This window comes from Molossus molossus, unplaced genomic scaffold (genome assembly GCF_014108415.1).
Source record: "Molossus molossus isolate mMolMol1 unplaced genomic scaffold, mMolMol1.p scaffold_m16_p_19, whole genome shotgun sequence".
Taxonomy (NCBI): Eukaryota; Metazoa; Chordata; class Mammalia; order Chiroptera; family Molossidae; genus Molossus; species Molossus molossus.
The window spans coordinates 13,126,914-13,148,020 of NW_023425354.1; the positions used below are offsets into that span (position 1 = coordinate 13,126,914).

At 40.4% G+C, this 21,107-nt stretch overlaps 1 protein-coding gene across 6 annotated transcripts in view; it reads left to right on the forward strand.

The window, feature by feature from the left end:
* Positions 1–3,398: 3,398 nt before the first annotated feature.
* The window catches only part of STRADA (STE20 related adaptor alpha), a 31,353-nt gene continuing 13,644 nt past the window's right edge, over positions 3,399–21,107 (forward strand). Inside the window, exons 1-4 of one of the 6 annotated variants that reach the window (XM_036269726.1) lie at positions 3,399–3,595; positions 12,946–13,001; positions 14,955–15,012; positions 17,322–17,350. In XM_036269726.1, the coding sequence (XP_036125619.1) occupies positions 12,990–13,001; positions 14,955–15,012; positions 17,322–17,350 (99 nt within the window). In that variant the 5' untranslated portion in view covers positions 3,399–3,595; positions 12,946–12,989. Of the gene's footprint in view, positions 3,596–12,325; positions 12,358–12,945; positions 13,026–14,954; positions 15,013–17,321; positions 17,351–21,107 lie in introns of those variants that run through there. The other 5 variants (XM_036269723.1, XM_036269724.1, XM_036269728.1 and 2 more) reach the window with 5 other exon arrangements.

Here is a 21,107-nt window from a genome sequence, read left to right on the forward strand (position 1 = left end):
GGAATGGGCAATGTGAAAATGTATTAGAGCAGTGTCTATAAGGATCTATTTTGGTGGGAAGGGTGAAATACTCTACCAACCTGGATTCTCTCTCCTTTGTCCCTGCCTCCACACATTTTGAAAGGATGTAAGGGGGAGACAGTTATACCCATAGGAGTGGTTTCTATTACAGACTGCTAAAACAATAGCAAAAAGTATTACCTTTTTGTCTGGCTGGTGTGGCTTGTCCCATGGGCTTAGAGGTGCAGGTTCAATTCCAGGTCAGAGCAGATGCCTGAGTTTCAGGGCTCGATCCCCAGTGGGGGGCGTGCAGGAGGCAGCTGATCCATATTTCTCCTAAAAAAATTTTTTTTTATCCTCACCCGAGGACATTTTTCCATTTTTTGTACAGACAGAGTGGGAGGGAGAGAGATGAAGAGAGAGAGAGGGTAACATCGATGTGAAAGGGACACATTGAGTGGCTGCCACCCGCACGACCAACCAGGGCCGGGGACAAACTGCAACCAAAGTACATGCCCTTAGTGGGAACCGAACCCGGGTCTCTCCGGACCGCAGGCGGACGCTCTAACCGCTGAGCCAAACCGGCCAGGGCAGCTGATCCATATTTCTATCGCTCCCTTCCTCTCTTTAAAAAAAATCGATAAAAAACTTTTTTAAAGTATTTTTTGAGTTTCTGGAGTTTGGTGATCAGCAAAAGATTTATTTGTGTTTGGAAGAAAGTGTAATGTTTTTATCTTTGCGCAGGTTGAATGTCATTATCTCAGCTCCATGAACTGGGAAATAAAACCATTTTCAGAAGAAAACTTTTTTTTTTTTTTTTGAAAGGGAGAAACTTGTGTGTACTACTATACCATTTTTACTGGATATTATTTGTTTTTATTTTTATCTTTTAAAATGAACTGACCTCTTTAATTTCACCTATTTCGTTTTATCCAAAAGGGTGTGGCTCAGTGGTTGAGCAGCACCAAGAGGTCACCGGTTTGATTCCTGGTCAGGGCACATGCCCAGGTTGTGGGCCAGATCCCCAGTGGGGAGCATGCTGGAGGCATCCAGTCAATGTTCTCTCTCATTGATGCTTCTATTTCTCTCTCTCTCTCCTTTCTTCTCTCTCTAAAAATCAATAAAGAAAAAAATTTTTCTTTTTAAACAAAAACAAATAAGGTAACATTTATTTAAAAGCCACCCAGGCCTTTTTAAGTATTTAGTTCCATGGGAATTTTTTTGAAATCAGATAATGTTACATCTGCCCAGGTTATTTATTGTATCAACTCTACTTGAGGGAGAACTCAACTGCTTTAAATGCTTAAATAACTTTCTTCTACATCTTTTTCTTGCATGTAACTGTATCACTTAGCAAGACTGTAGCAAAGCAAGAATCGAAGCCAGTTTTCTGCTTCAGGAAAGAGCCCTGAATTTGTGGGCAGGGCTTTAGTAAGTCTGTGTCCTCTTCTATAAGTGAGTATTATCTACTCTTCCTTTTCCTAAAATGGATGTTCAGAGGATCATATTAGATAACACGTATAAACTGCTTTGACACATAAAATGTTGTGCAAATTAATCCCGCTCAATTTGTTAAACTACACATCATAAGCCTTTCACTTGAGTATTCTAGGCTATTAGTTTTACCTCTCACAGTTAATTTATGTAGTGTCTTGAAGAGGATAGTGTACTTAGTTTAAACTGGATGCTCATAGTTAAAAACAAAACAGGATCTTCAGTCCATCTCCATTACTCTAGGCTTCAAGCCAGTTTCAGAAAACCAGAAATCTTGGAGAGTCCCAATTCTTATAAATAAGTGAAAGCATTTAGGGTGCTTGTGCATCCCAGGGCTCATAACAAATAAAAAGCAAAGCAGGAACAGGCTGACTTTGTAAACTCTGAAAGTTGACCTTTCCTTACAATGCTTTTCTAAATTGTCTGGATTTAGGCTGACCTTTTGCAAGGAAAACTAAAACTAATAGAAATTTGCTCCTTGAAATAGAACAGAGTCTGGGCCAAAAGGTTCCGTAGCTTTTGTGGGCAATCAGGAAGATCGTGAGATCTTTCAGACCCCTTGGTAGACTGCTACCCAGATAGAAAATGACAGTTACTGGGCTAGGTATTAGAACAGATGGTAAAGTGGGAGGGGGAGAGAGAGAGAAACATCGGAAGGGACACATTGAGTGGTTGCCACCCACACGACCCAACCAGAGCCGGGGACAAACTGCAACCGAGGTACCTAACCTTAGAGGGAACCGAACCCAGGTCTCTCTAGACTGCAGGCAGACGCTCTAACCGCTGAGCCAAACCCACCAGGGCAAAAAAAAGAAAATTGAATGAGATCTTGAGGTGCCTGTCGGTTCACAGGCAAAATTCACCTTCAGTCTCAACATATTTCCATTGGTGCCTGTTTGTACAACTTCTCCCCCACCAATATAAATCTGTATCAAGGGTCAGAGCTGGGGAGAACCAGTGTTCATTACTTAATTGTACATATCCAATTTCAGAAAACTGCCCTCCTCCATGGTTGGAGTAAGTCACTGAAGGAAAAAAAAAAAACCAAAAGGGAGACCATTCCATCACTTGAGATTGCTTCATCATTTCTCAAGCCCTGCCTGCTTTGGCTTAGGCTAAACTTCCTCATCAAAGCAAACCTTACAGGTTTCTGCGGAAGGATCCAGGGAAAAAATGACTCACAGGGCTAAAAATGATAGTTCGCATTAGTTGAGCTGCTTCCCTCCTTTTACAGGTAAGTAACCTGAGCAGAGAAAGGGTGGTTTTCCCCTTTGCAGCTTGTCAGTTGTGGGGGAGGCCAAAATGAGGGCATTTGAGATGTTTTTTTAAAAAGCGTACTCAGTTGGTTAGAACAGGAGTCCACACGCCAATGCTGCAGGTTCCATCCTTGGTCAGGCACATACAAGAACGGACCAATTAATGTATAAATAAGTGGAACAACAAATTGATGTCTCTCTCTTCCTCTCTCTCTAAAATCAGTTTTTTAAAGAAGTGTACAACAGGTTTTTCCACTTAAGTCCTACCACACAAAAATAAATTCTCAAAGTAACCAAGTTAGCACCCAGTGTTGGTTAGCCTCAGTCTAGTCCCCTTAACCCTTCATTATTGAAATCATCGGACTTGCTTCCTGCTGCAGCGGCAGAAGCTCTGGGGGGAGCCCTTTACGGACCCCACAACCCTCACCCACAGCTAGGTCTTTGGCTTCCACCCACTTGGGGAACTAGGTCCCTTCCGTTGGAGACTAAATGCCCTCAGTCACGCGCTGCGCGGAGTGAGATAGCTGGTACCCGAGAAGCGGTGTGGGGGAACCACCCCTCCGAGACGCCCAGGGAACTAGACGGAGCTCCCCACCCAAGCAGGGCGGGCCGGGAAGGGTGGAGCGTCCCCGCTTTGGCGGGCCGGTCCGGGAAGGGCGGAGCTTTCCCACCCTGGCGGGGCGGGGCGGGGCGGGGCGGAGCTCTCCAGCTTTCCCGCGGCCCCTCTAACTGCGCATGGCACGTAGCGTACCCCCTCCCAGCAACCGGCCTGGCGGCGGCAAGGCCATAAACTAAGGAGGCGGAGCTGAGACGCGGTCCCGACTGCTTGCTAACTTCAGGACCAGGTACCGGACTGGCGGGGCCGCCTGGTGCGTCCCAGCGATCATCAGTCCATCCTCTCCCTGACGACTCCGATTCCATCTTCTCGGGGCGGGCCTTGTCAGACCGGCCATCCCAGGCCCCCTTTCACCCGAGTCCTCGATTCCCTCCGTGAGGGGCTGCAGCCTGAGTGCAGAATGGGCTTGGGCCTGGCGGGGAGACCCCGGAGAGGAGTTACTGGGCGGGAGAGGCGAGCGCCTCCTTTCCCACCCCTTCTTCTCCCCTGACTTCCAGGTGGCGAACCTGGGGCCCAGGTTCAGGTTGTCCTAGAGAAGCGAAGAGGCGGCAGATCCTAGTCCCTACCTCTCCTGCTCCCCCCCCTCCCCATCTCTTCCCAGGCTGGACAGGCAGCTGGTGGAGACTCCGTAAGGACAGAGATTCAGGTGATTCCCTGAATCAGCCAAAACAAAGAGCTTCTAATTGTCTTATGTTCCAAGTATGTTGAAGTGTCCACAGTAGATTTGGGGTGGAGATTGGGGGTGGGGGTAGGGAAGTGACTGCGAGAAAAGGGGCGTGGTTAAAGTAGTTCAAGTTTTCAGGAGATGGGGCAACTGACTTCGCTGCCCAGCCTTCTGCTAAGATATCCTAGCACATCCTAACTTTATCCCCAAAGAGGACAAGCCGTTCGAATTGGTTGAAGTAGAACCATATTCCAGAAGGTATTTGTGACATTAGGCAGTTCTTCATCGACTGATTCATATGTTCTAGGGACGCCAAGGTTGTTTCCTGTCCCTGAGAGTTGAAGAAATCGAATCTTATCTGATTACTTGTCCCAGGCCAGGAGCCTCTTCAGCCATTAATTACAGTGCTGAACTGGTTAACTCTGTTCCTCCACCCTTTAACCGGGTTTCTTAGAGGCTTTGTGGCCCAAATGCGGTATTAATCGTTTTAACCCCAGACATGGAGGAAGTTTAGAAAACCAGTGCCAAAAATAGGAAAACATGAAAAAAATTAAATCAAGATAAATGAATTCTCCTTTCTGTACCATTTGTCATCTGCTCAACAGCATTGTCGAATCAGGTGACGCCTTCTCAGTCATCACTAGATTTTTACACACAAGTCTTGACAGGTCTCCTTAGGCTTCTCTGGTTTCTGGAGCACAGTCATTGGGCCAGATCTAATCTGTCCTTGACCTCTTGCCTATGTGACTTTGGGTGTTTAACCTCTCTGAGCCTTAATTTCCTGATCTATAAAACAGAGAAGCTAATACTTATTGGGAACTCATCTCTGTGAATGAAGCATTTAGCACAGATCCTGGCACATAGTAAGTTCACCATATATGCTTGCTGCTGTTATTATTTTTACTATTATTAATTTAGCAGATACAGAAGTGCCCATATTATGTGTTGGGCACAGTAGCCCCTGGGGATGCAACAGTGAACAAGATCATTCCCTACCCTCAAGGACTCTCTAGTCTAGTGGAGGAAACTGGTAAATAGGCAATTAGGAGTGTGGTAGATGGAAGGGTTGAATACAGAGGCCAAACACCGAACAGGTGGGAAGGGAGTTAGGGATGACTTCCGGTAGCACAGGACACCTAAGAGAAACAGGTCAGAGTTAATCAGGTTGGGAGAAGGAAGCTGGTTCTGAAGGGAAAGCAGGATCTTGGAAGTTTTTGCTTTGGGCTCCATTTCCTCACTGCCTTTCAAGCGCCATGTTCTCACTATGGACCTCCCTAGGCTCCTCCCAGCCTTCTGCTTTTCTCGCACCTTTTTCTCCTTTAGTGAATTGTCACTTGTGTAGCTTTAGCTCCTAACTCCGAACTCCGCATAGCCATCTCTAACTTCTCTGTTGAGCATCAGTCTTAACTTTTTTAACTGAATGCTGAAATCTTGAAATCTATGACTGTTTTCTCAACTGCAATATGATTTAAAAACTTGAATTCATCTTTCCACCAAAACCATTTCCACCTCTGAGCTTTCCTGTTTTGTCATTGACACACTGCTATTTTCCCAGTAAGTTACTTGAGCTAGATGTCTTCTGACATCCTTACAAACTAAATATAAATTCTTTAATTTTTCTTCTCCCCTATTTGTCTATTTCTTAACATTTCCTCTGTCACAGGCCCTTTCACCACAAATGTGGTCCACTATAATTGTATTCTAACTGGCATTCCTTTCTCTGGGTTATTTTTTTTTTATCCTCACCTGAGGACATTTTTCCATTTTTTGTTCAGACAGAATGGGAGGGAGAGACAGGAAGAGAGGAAGAGAGAAACATCCACGTGAAAGGGTCACATCGAGTGGCTGCCACCCGCACAACCCAACCAGGGCCAGGGCCACACTGCAACCGAGGTACGCGCCCCCAGCGGGAACCGAACTCAGGTCTCTCCAGACCGCAGGCTGATGCTCTAACCACTAAGCCATACAGGCCAGGGCTCTCTGGGTTATTCTTATACACACCCCCTTCCCATCCCTCCACAGATAAGCAGCATTACCATTATCTTATTAGAACCACCAGGTCTCCCCACAGACCTTCTGAATCAAAATCTGCATTTTAACAAGATCCTCAAGTGATTTGCACATACAATAAAGTTTGAGAGACACTACCTTAGACCACATGTTCGTGTTTGTCCCCTTTCTGTTCAAAACCTGCAGTAGCTTTCTTCTGCCTACTGAATAAAATCCATACTCAAGCATGCACTTAAGACCTATTCATTGTTCTCATATATGTGGAATTCTGTTTCTATAACTGCCCCCGCCCCATTAAGTGCTGACATGCTTTTCAGCACGTTTAGTCAGTCATTCAATATTACTGTGTACTACTATGTGGTGGTAGGCACTATTCTAGAAACTAGAAGATATATACACCTCTGGACAAGACAAAGTAAGCAATAGATAATCAGTAGCTAATACTATTTCAAGCTTAGAATTCACTGAAGCCCCACCTCTTCATGAAACTGTCCAGATCCATCCCTATTCCAGTAATCGTTTTCTTTGCTGAACTCCGTTAGGGGTTGCTCTTTTCTACTTATGCATCCCCAGACCTCCTGAATTAACATTTTTGAAGGTGGGAGTTCAGGCATCCATAGGTTTTTTTGTTTTCTTTATTGATTTTAGAGAGAGAAAGGGAGAGGAGGAGAGAGAGAGAAAAAGGGAGAGGAGGAGAGAGAGAGAGAAACATCGATGAGAGAGAACATTGATTGGCTGCCTCCTGCATGCCCCCTGCTGGGGATCCAGCCCACCACCTGGGCATGTGCCCCAACCTGGAATCCAACCAGTGACCTCTTGGTGCATGGGTTGACACTCAACCACTGAGCCACACCGGCCGGGCCATCCATAGGTTTATATAACTACACAAATTAATTTGAAATGCATCCTAATTTGGGACCTGATGGTTCAGATCAGTAATAAAGCTGTTGATGTGGCAACCTAGAACCAGTTCTTAGGTCTCTCTAAATGGTCAGTTATATTCGTTTACGCAGTGTTTCAGAATTGACTTTACTTTTTATTTCCAATGTTTTCCTATAGCATAGACATTTCTTTCCTGTGGATAAAACTCATCTCTTTATCTACATTAATATTCCCTTTTCTTTCTGTTGTAGACTACATGTGGGTATGGACCTTGTTTCCTCTTAAATTTTTTTTACGTGATACTTTGTGTTTAATGTTATTAAACAGTATGCATTCTAACAAACTTTAAAATTCAATTTACAGTTTTATTTCATGATAGGATAAATGATTCTTAGCATGCTGGGGGCTTCTATAAGAAGATTAGGGCAGGAGTGAGAATAAATGCAATTTGATAAAAATCTATAGATCAGTTTGAAGGGCCTATTCTCCCCTAGACTGAGAAACATTGCTTTGATTTCTCTGAAGCATTTCTAAGGATTCCTCGAACTCTACAGACCAGACTAAGTCCCCACCCCCATTGCTATATTACTACCACAACCCCTCAAAACAAAGAGAGAGAACTATGGGATTTTTTTTCCCTAGGTTCTTCAAAAGCATTTCTGATTATTTATTTTAGTCATTTTACTTTTAAATCAACTTTACATATTTTTTTGTTTGTTTTTTTATCCTTACCTGAGGACATTTTCCCATTTTTTGTTCATATAGAGTGGGAGGGAAAGAGAGGAAGAGAGAGAGAGAGAGAAACGTCGACATGAAAGGGACACATCGAGAGGCTGCCTCCCGCACGACCCAACCAGGGCCGGAGACAAACTGCAACCAAGGTACGTTCCCTTAGCGAGAACCGAACCCGGGTCTCTCTTGACCGCAAGCCGATGCTCTAACTACTGAAGCAAACCGGCCAGGGCTCAACTTTACATATTGAGATATAGGTTACCTACAATAAATTACACCTACTTTACCCTGGCCTCGTGGCTCAGTTGGTTGGAGCATCATCCCAGACAGCAAAAGGTGGCAGGTTCAATTCCAATCAGGGCACATACTTAGGTTTCCGGTTCAACCCCCAATGGGGGGGTGTGTGGGATGCAGCTGATCAATGTTTCTGCCTCACATCAAAGTTTTTCTCTCTCTAAAAATCAATGAAAAAACAGCCCTGGCAGGTTTGGCTCATGGACCAAAGGGTCTCGGTTTTGATTACCGGTCAAAGGCATTTGCCTGGGTTGTAGGTTTGATCCCAGCCCCAAACAGTGTTTTGCAGGAGTCAGCCAATCCATATGTCTCTTTCACATCTATGTTTCTCTTGTTCTCTCGCTCTCTCCCTCTCTCCCTCCCTTTTACTCTGTCTGAAAAACAGTGGAGAAATATCCTCAGGTGAGGATTAACACACACACACACACACACACACAAAACATATGCCCTGACCAGGGGTCAGACCTCAACCTTCTGGAGTACGGGATGACACTCTAACCAACTGAGCAACACTGGCCAGGGAAGAAGTTTTAAATTTTAATAAAGTGCCATTGATCATATTTTTCTTTTATATTTCATGCTCTTGATGTCTTTTTTTTTTAATCTTTACATATTCCAAGATCATGAAGATATTTCTTCTCTGTTTTCTTTAGTAGTTTTAACTTTTTCTTTAGTTCTTTGATCTATTTTAAGGTGTTGTGTTTTTTTTCCAAATTTTAATTACAGTTGACATACAATATTATATGAGTTTCAGGTGTACAACATAGTGACTAGACATTTATATAATGAAGTGATCACCCCACTAAGTCTAGTACTCATCTGATACCGTAGATAGTTATTACAGTATTATTGACTATATTCCCTATGCTATACTGTATATCCCTGTGACTTTTTTATAACTGGCAATTTGTACATCTTAATCCCTTCAACTTTTTCACCCATCTCTTCAACCCCCCTCCCATCTGCCAACAATCAATTTGTTCTTATTTCAAGTTAATTTTTGTATACGGTGTAAGGGAAGGATCGAGGTTCATTTTTTCTAAATAAATATTAAGATTATTTTCTCCCCAGGGGATTATTTTGGTTCTTCTCTTGAAAATTAATTGACCACATATGCATGGGTCTATTTCTCTATTCTGTTCCATGGGTCCATTTGTCTATCTTTAGACTGAAATACACTATCTTGATTATTGTAGCATTAAAGTAACTCTAGAAAGCAGATAATGTAAATCTTCTAATGTTGTTCTTTTTCAAAATTATTTTAACTAATTTAGGTCCCTTGTATTTCCATATAAATTTTAGAATCAACTTATAAATTTCTTTTTAATTTTTTAATTTAATTTTTATTTTTTTAATTCTCACCCAAGGATATTTTTCCATTGATTTTTAGATAGGGTGGAAGGGAAAGAGAGAGAGAGAGAGATTGAGAGCATGAGAGAGACACATTGATTGGCTGCCTCCTACATGACCCCAACCAGGGCTGGGGATCGAACCTGCAACCCAGTTACGTGCCCTTGACTGGGAATCCAAACCCACAAACCTTTGGTCCTCGGGGCGACTCTAACCATTAAGCCAAATCAGTTTTTTAATTGATTTTTTAGAGAGAGAGAGAAATATCTATTTGAAAGAGAAACATCTATCAGTTGCTTCCCACAGGGGCCCTGATACCTGGGATTAAACCCACAACCTGGGTATGTGCCCTGACTGCGAATCAAATCCGCCAACTCTTGGTGCACGGGATGATGCTCCAACCAACTGAGCCACACCAGCCAGGGCTCATTTTCTTTTAAAAACTCTGCTGAGATTTTGATTGGGATTGCAATGAATCTATAGATCAATTTGGAGAGAATTGATGTCTTAACGATATTGTAACTTTCAGTCTATGAACATGGCATAGCTCTTATTTAGATCGTCTTTAATACCTCTTAGCAATGATTTATAATTTCAAACATACAGGTTTTATTTTTAATTTATTAAAATTATTCCTTCCTGGCCAGGTGGCTCATTTGGTTGGAGCACCATCCCGTACACCAAAAGGGTGCGGGTTTGATTTCTGATCAGGGCACATACCTGGATTGTGGGTTCAATCCCTGGATGGGGCACCTATGGGAGGCAACCGATCGATGTTTCTTTCTCTCTCTCTCTCAGATCAATAAAAACAAATCCTCTGGTGAGGACTTAAAAAAATAATTATTCCTGCTCTGGCCGGTTTGGCTCAGCGGTTGGAGCGTCGGCCTGCGGTACAGAGAGACCCGGTTTGGTTCCCGCTAAGGGCACGTACCTCGGTTGCAGTTTGTCCCCGGCCCTGGTTGGTCGTGCGGGTGGCAGCCACTCGATGTATCCCTTCACATCGATGTTTCTCTCTCTCTCTCTTCCTCTCTCTCCCTCCTGCTCTATCTGAACAAAAAATGGAAAAATGTCCTCGGGTGAGGATAAAAAAAATAATAATAATAATTATTATTCCTACTTATTTTATATTTTTGTTGGTGTGGTAAATGGTATTCTTTATTTTTATTTATTTATTTATTGTTATTTTCTATGTGGTGTGGTTTTTGTGTTTTGTTTTTTTTTTAATATGTTTCTATTGCTTTTTGGAGGGAGAGGAAGGGAGAGAGAGAAAGAAACATTGATCAGCTGCTGCTTGTACACCTCTACTGGGGATTGAGCCTGCATCCTGGGCATGTGCCCTGACCAGGAATTGAATCAGGACCTCTCAGTCCATGGGATGACACTCAATCCACTGAGCCACACCAGCCAGGCCAGAGCAGACATTCTTGACTTCTGTTCTTAGAGGAAACCCAATCATCCTTTTTACCATTCAGTATGATGTTAGCTGTAAAATTTTCGTGCGTGTCTTTTACCAGGTTGACTTGGTAAAATTCAATTTCTATTCTATTTCTAGTTGACTGAGAATTTCTTTAAAATCGTGAGTTGATGTTGAATTTGTCAGATGCTTTTCCTCTATCTGTTGAGATGATTTTATATTTTTTCTTGTTTACTCAGTTAGTAAAGTAAAATTACATTTATTCATTTAAAAAAATTTGTTAAAATTAGTTGTTATTTATTTGCAAACAACTTCAAACAAACACGGTTTTGTATACATACATTGATTCATTTTTTAATTTTAAACCAATCTCATTCCTGAGATAAACCCCACTTGGTCATGAGATACTAGACTTTTAGCCTCTCTAAATATAAAATTTTAACTGTAAATAGCAAACATAAAATAAGATCAGGATGATGTGAAAAAAAGAAACATTCAAGAAATGGAAAAAGCTCTTGGAAATGTGTAACCAAAATTTAAAATATAGCAGAAGGGTTGGAAAATAAAGTTGAAGAAATCTCCTGGAAAATAGAGAGTTATAAAACAGGAGTGAAAGAAATATAAAATTAGGGAATAAATCTAGAAGTGCATCTTTATTAAGAATTCTGTAACATGAGAACAGAGAAAACAGAGGAGACAAAGTTGTCAAAGAAATAACACAAGAGCCCGGCCTGTGTGGCTCAGTGGTTGAGCGTTGACCCATGCACCAAGAGGTCGCTGGTTCGATTCCCGGTCAGGGCACATGCCCAGGTTGTGGACCTGATCCCCAGTAGGGGGCATGCAGGAGGCGGCCAATCAATGTTCTCACTCATCAATGTTTCTATCTCTCTCTCCCTCTCCCTTCTTCTAAAATCAATAAAGAAAAAAAAATTTGAAAAAAAGAAATAACACAAGAACGTTTCAAATAGAAAAGTGCAGATGGGCTAGAAAGCAGCAGGAGGATGGAGGGCCCTGGGAAGGCTGTCTCCAGGGGAGTTTGAGTGTATGTAAACATATTGGTAAGACAAATAGCAGAGATGTTGAAATGTTTGGAAAAAGTTAATAATAGCTAAATGGGAAACCAGGGAGTGAAAAAATGAGGTAGTTATTAAATGGGTGCAAAGAAAGAAGACATGGTCATCTTTACCTGTTTGCCTCAGCTGTGTACCATGTCTGCACTGTCAAAGCAATGTGTACATGGGCTATTGATTTAACCAAAAATTATGCCAGAACCACATTGGAAGAATGAAGGCAAGAAAGTAGAGTGCAGGAAGGTGACACAGGAGAGCTTGGTCTTCATCTACCATGGTAGGAAGTTAGAAGATAAATGTCTAAAATGGATAAATCATGGCCATGTAAACACTGTTTAAGAATGATGGTGAAGCCCGGGACAATTTGACTCAGCGGTTAGAGCATTGGCCCATGGACCAGAGAGACCCAGGTTTGGTTCCCGCTAAGGGCACATACCTCGGTTGCAGTTTGTCCCCAGCCCTGGTTGGGATCATGTGGGTGGCAGCCAGTTGATGTGTCTCTCTCACATAGATGTTTCTCTCTCTCTCTTCCTCCCTCCTGCTCTATGTGAAGATAAATGCAAAAAAGTTCTCAGGTGAGGATAAAAAAAAAGAATGATGGTGAAAAGCAGGTTAAACAGCCACAAGAATAGAAGTTAATTGCTTCTGGGAAGGAGTCAGTGGGGACTGAGTCAAGAGAAATGTAAACATTAAAGAAGAAAACCGTTGCCCAGCCGGTGTGGCTCAGTAGATTGGACGTCATCCCGTGGACTGAGAGATCCCAGTTGGATTCCCTGTCAGGGCACATGCCTGGGTTTCATGCTCAGTCCCCAGTAGGGGGCATGCAGGAGGCAGCCGATTGTTTCTCTCACATTGATGTTTCTATCTCCTTTCCTCTCTCTCTAAAAAAGTCAATAAAAAACATATTTTAAAAAAGGAAGAAGAAGAAAACTATACAATAAACTTCTCCTTATAGAGATTGCAGTATTTCAGGATGTTCTTGGCCAAAGTACATCCAGGTCAATTGTCACTGAAAGTTTCTCTAAACAAATCTTTGTAATCTAGAAATTTAGAGGTTTAGTACAGTGCTTTGATGGCAGATTTGTAGTAAGTTTTTGTTCATCAAAAAGTATTTCTATAAAAGGACATTTGACTAACTCAACCTGTTTCTACTTTCCTTTTAGGTTTAAATTTTTGAAATTGAAATAGGTCTACTCATTAGGAACTCATGTCTTTTCTTGTAAGTAAACCAGAGCGAATTAGGGTGAGTGTTTCTATTCTTCTGGCTTTCCTATTTTTATTTTCTGAAAAGCAAAGTGTTTTGGCAGTTTTGTAGATGGTTTATTATGCGATGTTCAGAATCATGCAGAAGTAAGGGCTATGGGAAGTAAAACAGATTATTGCAGCCTCCACTCCTGAGAAGAGAGCTTGTAGGCAGAGGCTGACCGGAGATACAGAATACACCCACCAGCTTGTCTGAGAGAGAAGAAACAGGCGGTATATTTTGGGAATATCAATCATTCAACATTAAGTGAATTGAATGTGTTGGTATGTAACCACTAACGATCTGCCTATTTCCTATGTATTTTCTGGGAGTTTGTGTGTTTTAAAAATCAGTATTGAATTGTAATCATTGGAACACTTTTTTCTAAATATAATCATAGGTTTTAATTGAAATTTTTACTTAACATGAAAAATTTTATTATACCTGAAAACTTCACCAGCTAAAATGACCTCAAGAACAGTTACTGGATTTAGCTTCTTTTTAAAAAAATTTTTTTTCTTTATTGATTTGAGAGAGAGAGGAAGGGAGAGGGAGAGAGAGAGAGAGATGGAAACATCCATGAGAGAGAACATCAATTGGCCGCCTCCTGCATGCCCCTCACTGGGGATAGAGCCCACAACCTGGGCATGTGCCCAGACTGGGAATTGAACCGGCGACCTCTTGGTGCATGGGTCGATGCTCAACCACTGAGCCACACTGGCTGGTTTGGATTTAGATTCTTTACAAGGCTCTATGATTTCATAAAAGAGTATCATGTTTTATTTATTCTCAAGTACTTAATTTTCTAATGCAGTAGTAATTATTTTAAAATCTTGTTATGAGACATTATAAATATACCACTTTATGAATATACCACTTTCTTAAATATTAAAGTGACACAGTTTATTTTTTATTAAATATCTTGGGGCATAGTGCATGTGATATTTTTATATCAAGTTTTAAAAAAATTAAGTGGTTTTTTTTTTTTTTAATTTGGAAGAGAAAGAATGTTATAGTTCCAATTCATAATTTTTATTATGCAGCTTATTTCTGAATATTAATCTTTTTTCTCATATTTATATATATATAAGAACAATTTATATTGTAAAGAGTAAACTTCACTGTCGGTTAAGAGGAAAAACAGATTCTCTCCTTAGCCTGAACTCTGCCCAGTGGAAAGAGTGTCCTCAAGCCAAACTTTAACACCAGTCCTTAAGTGAAATGCAATCTTGATTCCATTGCTTTTAAATATGAGCTTCTTTTCTATTTCAACCCAGTCTGATTCAGGTGAAACCAGACCACTGATCAGTATGATGGAAATCCTATACTCGTTTGAAATAGGCCGGTAAAGTGAACCATGGATTGGTCATGCTAGTTTGGTCCTTGTGAAGGTAGCATTTGGTAGCAAATGTCAGCAGTGATGTCTTTAGAAATCCTAGTGGATGAAAGGATGTGCAGCTAGCTGTTTCCTTTTGCAAACTAACAGAAGCTTGTGAAAAACTACTGTTTCATCCCTGTTTTCTGTGCTGTGCATTTCAGTAGTACCTTTCAAATTGGCATTTATGGTTCTAAGCTGGCTGTAATAGGCACCATGGAATGAGTAAGATGGATCCAAAGGGTCATTTTATATATAGGAAGGAGAAAAACATTTGTTCATTATCAGGGCCGGTACTACGTGTTTCTCATCTGTCAGGTTTAAGAATTATTCATCGAATTAGGCAAAGAGGAATAGAGAAAGGAATTAATCTATTGTTTTCAGTTTATTTAAATCCAAGATTCTTTTAATAACTTTTGCATAGAAATGTATCTTAACTGTATTGCATGATTCTGTTTTTGTAGTTGTGTTTTGTTTGTCTGTCTAATGGCTGATAGCTAATTATTTTGTGGCTTGGAAAAAATACTAATTCTTTTTGGGGTTTTCCTCTTTAGCGGTGGGTCTCGGAAAAGTTCATTGTTGAGGGCTTAAGAGATTTGGAACTATTTGGAGGTAAGTACAGTATGGCATTTAGCCATCACTTCAGGATAAATCTCACTGCTCTTTTGTTGACTAAATCAATTGATAGAAATGAGCAATTCTAAGGGAAAGTGTAAACTATAATTGTCATATTTGTTTGGCTCCTTTTGAATCCATAATTTCCCAAAGATTTGAGAACTAACGTGGCAGTTGTTGTTAGCCTGTCTTGATTGTTAGAAAGCCAGTATTTACTCAAAGGCACATGTATTTCAGAATTCTAAGTACTTGTCCAATTGAAATACATACTCTTAAAGGAAAAACACTGAGTGTTATAAAACTATTAGCCATGATGATTTTAAAAATAAAATCATAGACAGGATAAAAATATTATTTTTATTTATTATAAAAATAAATTATAGTAGCAATGATATAAAAGTTCTGGTTTTACTGATCAGTCAAGTTGACTCATCTTTTCATGGTAGAAAGTATGAGACTTAAGAGAACTAAGGAAATAATCTGTCAAGACAAAAATATTAACTTCCTATTAGAAAACCTAAACGTTGATTTCAGAAGTAATTTAAGTTTGCAATTTGGAAATTTAACAGGCTTAGGCATTTTCCTTCAGCAGTTTAAAAATTGAGACTGTTTGGGAACTGTGATCTTAATTTATGGTAAATAAAATTCTTTTATATAAAAATAATAGCAGTAGAGCCCCATTCTGTGTGTCTGAACACCAGGATACTCTCTTTGGCACCTGTAGCTAAAGAAACAGGTCATCAGATTGAATGCACTGGGTAACAAACCTAGAACACCCCTAGATAGGCCTAAGGAATTGAAAGCTCAAACTTGTTAGTTGCTAGGTGATACCAATTAATTTATTCTCCTTAATGCCACTCAGCAAACTTCTATAATTGTCATATTGTAGTAGTATTCGTCAATTTTGTGAAAGGGTTGTGTTTTAGAAAAGTGAGAATTCAAAAAAATGATATTATTTTTGCTTTTGTTATAAAAAATAAAAATTAGCTGTACAGTAAAGGAAAGGCTAATGGAACAAAAATGCTATATTCTGGTCCTATTCTCAATTAATGGAAATTAATGGTCCTATTCCATCATTAATGGGAATACAGTGGTTTAAAGTAAACACTGGCACTGATGGAAATTGAGCTGGGAATCCAATGTATGATCAGTTAGTTAAAAATATTCCTGTATATGTGAATTGAATTAATGGATTTCGGTTTCAGTGTCTTGAGTGTAGGATCTCTGGCTGTCTTTTGACTGTCCTTGGTCTCTGATCTGAGGAGGATGAAAAGATTATTCTATATAGTGTTTGTAGCTTGATGAAGTATTTTACCAAGTTTTGTACAACTTGGAATTTGCCCTCTACTCTGGAAGATTGGGTTTGATTTCCTTTAATCTCTTACCTTTGGCAGACTGTTTTAAGCAACTGCTTTTGCCACTTGTATACCAGAAATCTGATGTCCAAGACAAAAAAAAAAAAATCTTATTTTGATAAATTGAGGCTAATTGACTCTGCAGCCAATCTCCTCCAGCAACACAATTGGATACTGTAATTTCTAATTTAAGATATTGGGAAATGTATTCCAATACTTGACAGTTAAAAATCTTGCTTTGATGATTATTATCACTTTTACAGAATGGAGAAAATCAAAAGCACAGATACAGAAATTGTCTGGCTTAAGAGCAGAAAGTTGTTTCAGTTGTCCTTTGCTTTATTCATTTTCACCAAGAGCAGCAGAGGGTCCCAGAGCCTTTGCTTATTTGCATTAAGAATAGAATGTCTGACTAGAGAATCAAATTAGGTAATGGTCCCACATATACATGTTGCTGTATTAAAACTTTCTTCTGTCTTTTTAAACCTGTTTTCTAGTCCCTGCACTCCCTGGGAAATAGGCAGCCATCACTATAACTTTATAATGAATTGTTTGTTCACAGTATAAGACTGAAACCAAATTATTGAAAGTAACATTGTATGCTGATGACAAGTCAATGTAAGACCAGAATTATAGCAGTTGCGTTATACTCAGTAAATACCCATAGAATAGGAGCCTGGCCAAGTTTTGAAGAACTGTAGGTTCCTGTTTAAAACCCATCTTATCTGCAGCATTTTTACTGTGGATCTGTGTGTGTGTGTGTGTGTGTGTGTGTGTGTGTGTGTCTGTGTGTCTGTGTTTATATGTAGCACTGCAGGCACTTTTCACTGTAATAACTCTTAAGTAGTTTCTATTAATAAATGTAGTCCTAAGTGCAGTAATTGCTGTTCTGAATGTGGGTATGTCTCCTACTAAAAAACAAAATGCCAACAACCCATTTCTCTACTCCAGAGCAGCCTCCGGGTGACACTCGGAGAAAAGTAAGTGACTTTCTAGGCTCTGCCCCTATGGCTGTTGCATGGAGATGACTTCTTGTGGGAATTTGTGTTTTGTTGGCTTATCATTTTATGTTACTGCTCATCTGTCATTGAGCTTTATTTGAAGTGTAATTCTTTTATTTGTGGACTCAGGTTTCACCCTGGAAAGATTTTGATGTAGACTGTGAAACAAAAATATCTAAGGCAATTTTTGTGTCTGTCCTGGGGATTAAGGTCTCCTCCCCTTCCCAACCTTCCCAGTCACCCACCACCCCCTCCAAAAAAGGAGAATGTTTCAACAATCTAAAATGTGGTCACCTTTTAGTGGCTAGTGGTTTTAAATTTTCCATCCCTAGTCTATCAATAATAGATTTTAGTCCTTAGAGATGATCTTGATCTCTGTCTAGATTATAAGGCAGGACCTCAAATCCTTTACCTTAAAAACAAAACCCAAAATTAAGAACTACAAAACAGAAAATGCTTTTTTTTAATTGGCAAAAGCTACAAGACTCTTGCCCTGCTTCCTATTCTTCTAGCATATTTTACCTAAGTAAATAACATTCGATGTACACAGTGCATCAAGCTATTTTTGATAATGTGAATCAGAGAGAAGATAAAAAGCCTTTTCTAAACAGACTTCCTATTTATTTATTTATATTGATTCACAAGAGAGAGGAAGGGAGAGGGAGAGAGAGAGTGAAACATCTATTCAAGAGACAAACATTGATGGGCTGCCTCCCAAACAGACTGAACCCAAAACCTGGGCATGTGCCCTGACTGGGAATCAAACCTGTGACCTTTCAGTGCACGGGATGATGCTCCAACCAACAGAGCCACACTGGCCAGGACGACTGCCTACTCTTTCCAGATGACAGACATTTGCACCTTTGCAAGCAGCTCCATGGTTGAGTGAAGGATGGCGATGTTGACCAGGAATTTCTCTTTGAGTAAGCATTGGCTGTGCTTACTTAGTCTGCTAGTCAGGAGCAAGCACCTCTCCATCAGATCCAAAGATTTTCCAGTTAGAAGACCAAAAATGTTTTCTATAGGATCAATTAGGTGTTTTTCCAGAATACAATGCTGACTATATATAATTTTTATAAATTTTCACAACTGCCAATGTTACACCAAAAAGTTATCCTGTGTGAAACCTGTGGGAGGTTGAATATGTTTATTTGGTGCATTTCATCAATATTGTCTTTGTGTGTTGTGTTATATTTTGTTTTGGACTCTTTAAACAAAGTTATGTTATATGGTCATTTCTGGATATCAATAGCTTATGTATTTTTCAAATGCTTTTAATGGTGGGGGAACTAAGAAAAAGCTTTGATAGAATTGGTTTCTTTCTCTAGGCCACTTGAAATAATGCACTACACTAATAAACTTATGGTGTGCTGTGTTTAAAGAGAATGGACTATTTCATCCTTTCCATGTGAATTTTGACCTTTTCTAAATCTGAAACAACATAATGAACTAACCTGCCTTTCTCGTGGCAATATCAAATCAGACCCCTTCCTTTCAAAAACTGCCTTGGTTTTTCTAAGTAGAGGTTGGTTTCTCTCAGTTCAGACCTAGAGGATCTATCTCCACAAAGTCGAAAGCCTCCAGCAACCACCAGGCTAGTTAGTTTCAGGCACTTACAGATTGCCCATGAACTCACATTCCCAGTTACCTACAGGGTTTTATTTTCTAAAACATTTCTGAGTAGTTTTCTATAATCAGCAAAGATAGTAGAAATATTTGTCAAGTTAATAACTAATCATGTCCGTAGTTTAATGAATCATTCCCTACCTAGACTCAAAGTTGCCTAGAGAAAAAAACCAATTCTATCAAAGCTTTTTTTTAGTCCTCCCCCCCCCCCATTAAAAGCATTTGTTTTCCATTTTGAAGTGTGTGTCAATAGAGTGTAGCCTAGTGGACAGTTGTTTTGTATGCACTCCTAGCAAGGAAGAGGGACATAGGTAATAAAAAAGTATCTATCTATAGTTTTTCCAGAGGAATTTATTTAAAATGTATGTAATAGCCCTGGCCGGTTTGGCTCAGCGGTTAGAGCGTCGGCCTGCGGTCCTGAGAGACCTGGGTTCGGTTCCCGCTAAGGGCACGTACCTCGGTTGCAGTTTGTCCCCAGCCCTGGTCGGTTGTGCAGGTGGCAGCCACTCGATGTGTTCCTTTCACATCGATGTTTCTCTCTCTCTCTCTGTTCCTCTCTCTCCCTCCCACTCTACCTGAACAAAAAATGAAAAAATGTCCTCGGGTGAGGATAAAAATAAAATAAAATAAAATGTATGTAATAGATACTTTAATCTCAGAACTCCAGCTGTCCTTCATAGTCTCTTTTTCTTTCTTTTTTTTAATCTTTATTGTTGAATGTATTACAGGTGTTCCTCATTTTTCCCCCATTGACCCCCTCCTCCCCACTCCCGTCCCCCTCCCATCTTTTCCCACACTGTTGTCTGGTGCCCATTGGTTATGCATATAAGTTCTTTGGTTTATTTCTTCCCACCCCTCAACCCCCTTCTCTTTGAGGTTTGTCAGTCTAGCAACCAATTTGTTCTTCTTAATCCCTTCACCTTTTTCACCCATTCCCCTAACCCCCCTCCCATGTGGCAACCAACAAAATGTTCTCTGTATCTATGAGAATGTTTCTCTTCTGCCTGTTCATTTTGTTTGTAGATTCCATTGTCGATAGATATGTATTCATTGCCATTTTGTTTGTTCATATATTTTATCTTTTTCTTCAAAAAGACCCTTCAACATTTCATATAATAACAGTTTGGTGGTGATGAACTCCTTTAACTTTTTCTTGTCTGGGAAACTCTTTATATGGCCATCAATTCTAAATGACAGCTTTGCAGAATAGAGTAATCTTGGTTGTAGGTTCTTGCTTTTCATCACTGAATATTTCTTGCCACTCCCTTCTGGCCTGCAGAGTTTCTTTTGAGAAATCAGCTGACAGTCTTATGGGAACGCCCTTGTAGGTAACTAACTGCTTTTCTCTTGCTGCTTTTAAGATTCTCTCTTTGTCCTGAACCTTTTGCATTTTTAAAAAAAAATTTTTTTATCCTCACCCGAGGACACTTTTCCATTTTTTTGTTCAGACAGAGTGGGAGGGAGAGAGAGGAAGAGAGAGAGAGAGAGAGAAACATCAATGTGAAAGGGACACATTGAGTGGCTGCCACCTGCACGACCCAACCAGGGGACAAACTGCAACCGAGGTACGTGCCGTTAGCGGGAACTGAACCCGGGTCTCTCTGGACCACAGGCTGACACTCTAACCACTGAGCCAAACCGGCCAGGGCCCTTTTGCATTTTGATGATGATTTGTCTTGGTGTGGGCCTCTTGGGGTTCATCTGTTTGGGACTCTCTGTGCTTCCTGGACTTGTATGTCTGTTTCCTTCACCAAGTTAGGGACGTTTTCTACCATTATTGTTTTAAATAGGTTTTTGATTTCTTGTTCTCTCTCTTCTCCTTCTGGCACCCCCAAGATGTGAGTGTTGACATGCTTGAAGTTGTCCCAGAGGCTCCTTACAGTATCCTCATTTTTTTTGGATTCTTTCTTTTTGCTGTTCTGATTGGGTGTTTTTTGCTTCCTTATATTCCAAATCTATGCTTTGCTTCTTGGCTTTACCTACTCTACTATTGAATCTGTGTAAATTATTCTTTATTTCAATTAGTGCCTCCTTCATTTCTGACTGTGCATCCTTCATTTCTGACTGGTCCTTTTTTATGCTCTTGAGGCCCTCAATAAGTTTGCTGAGG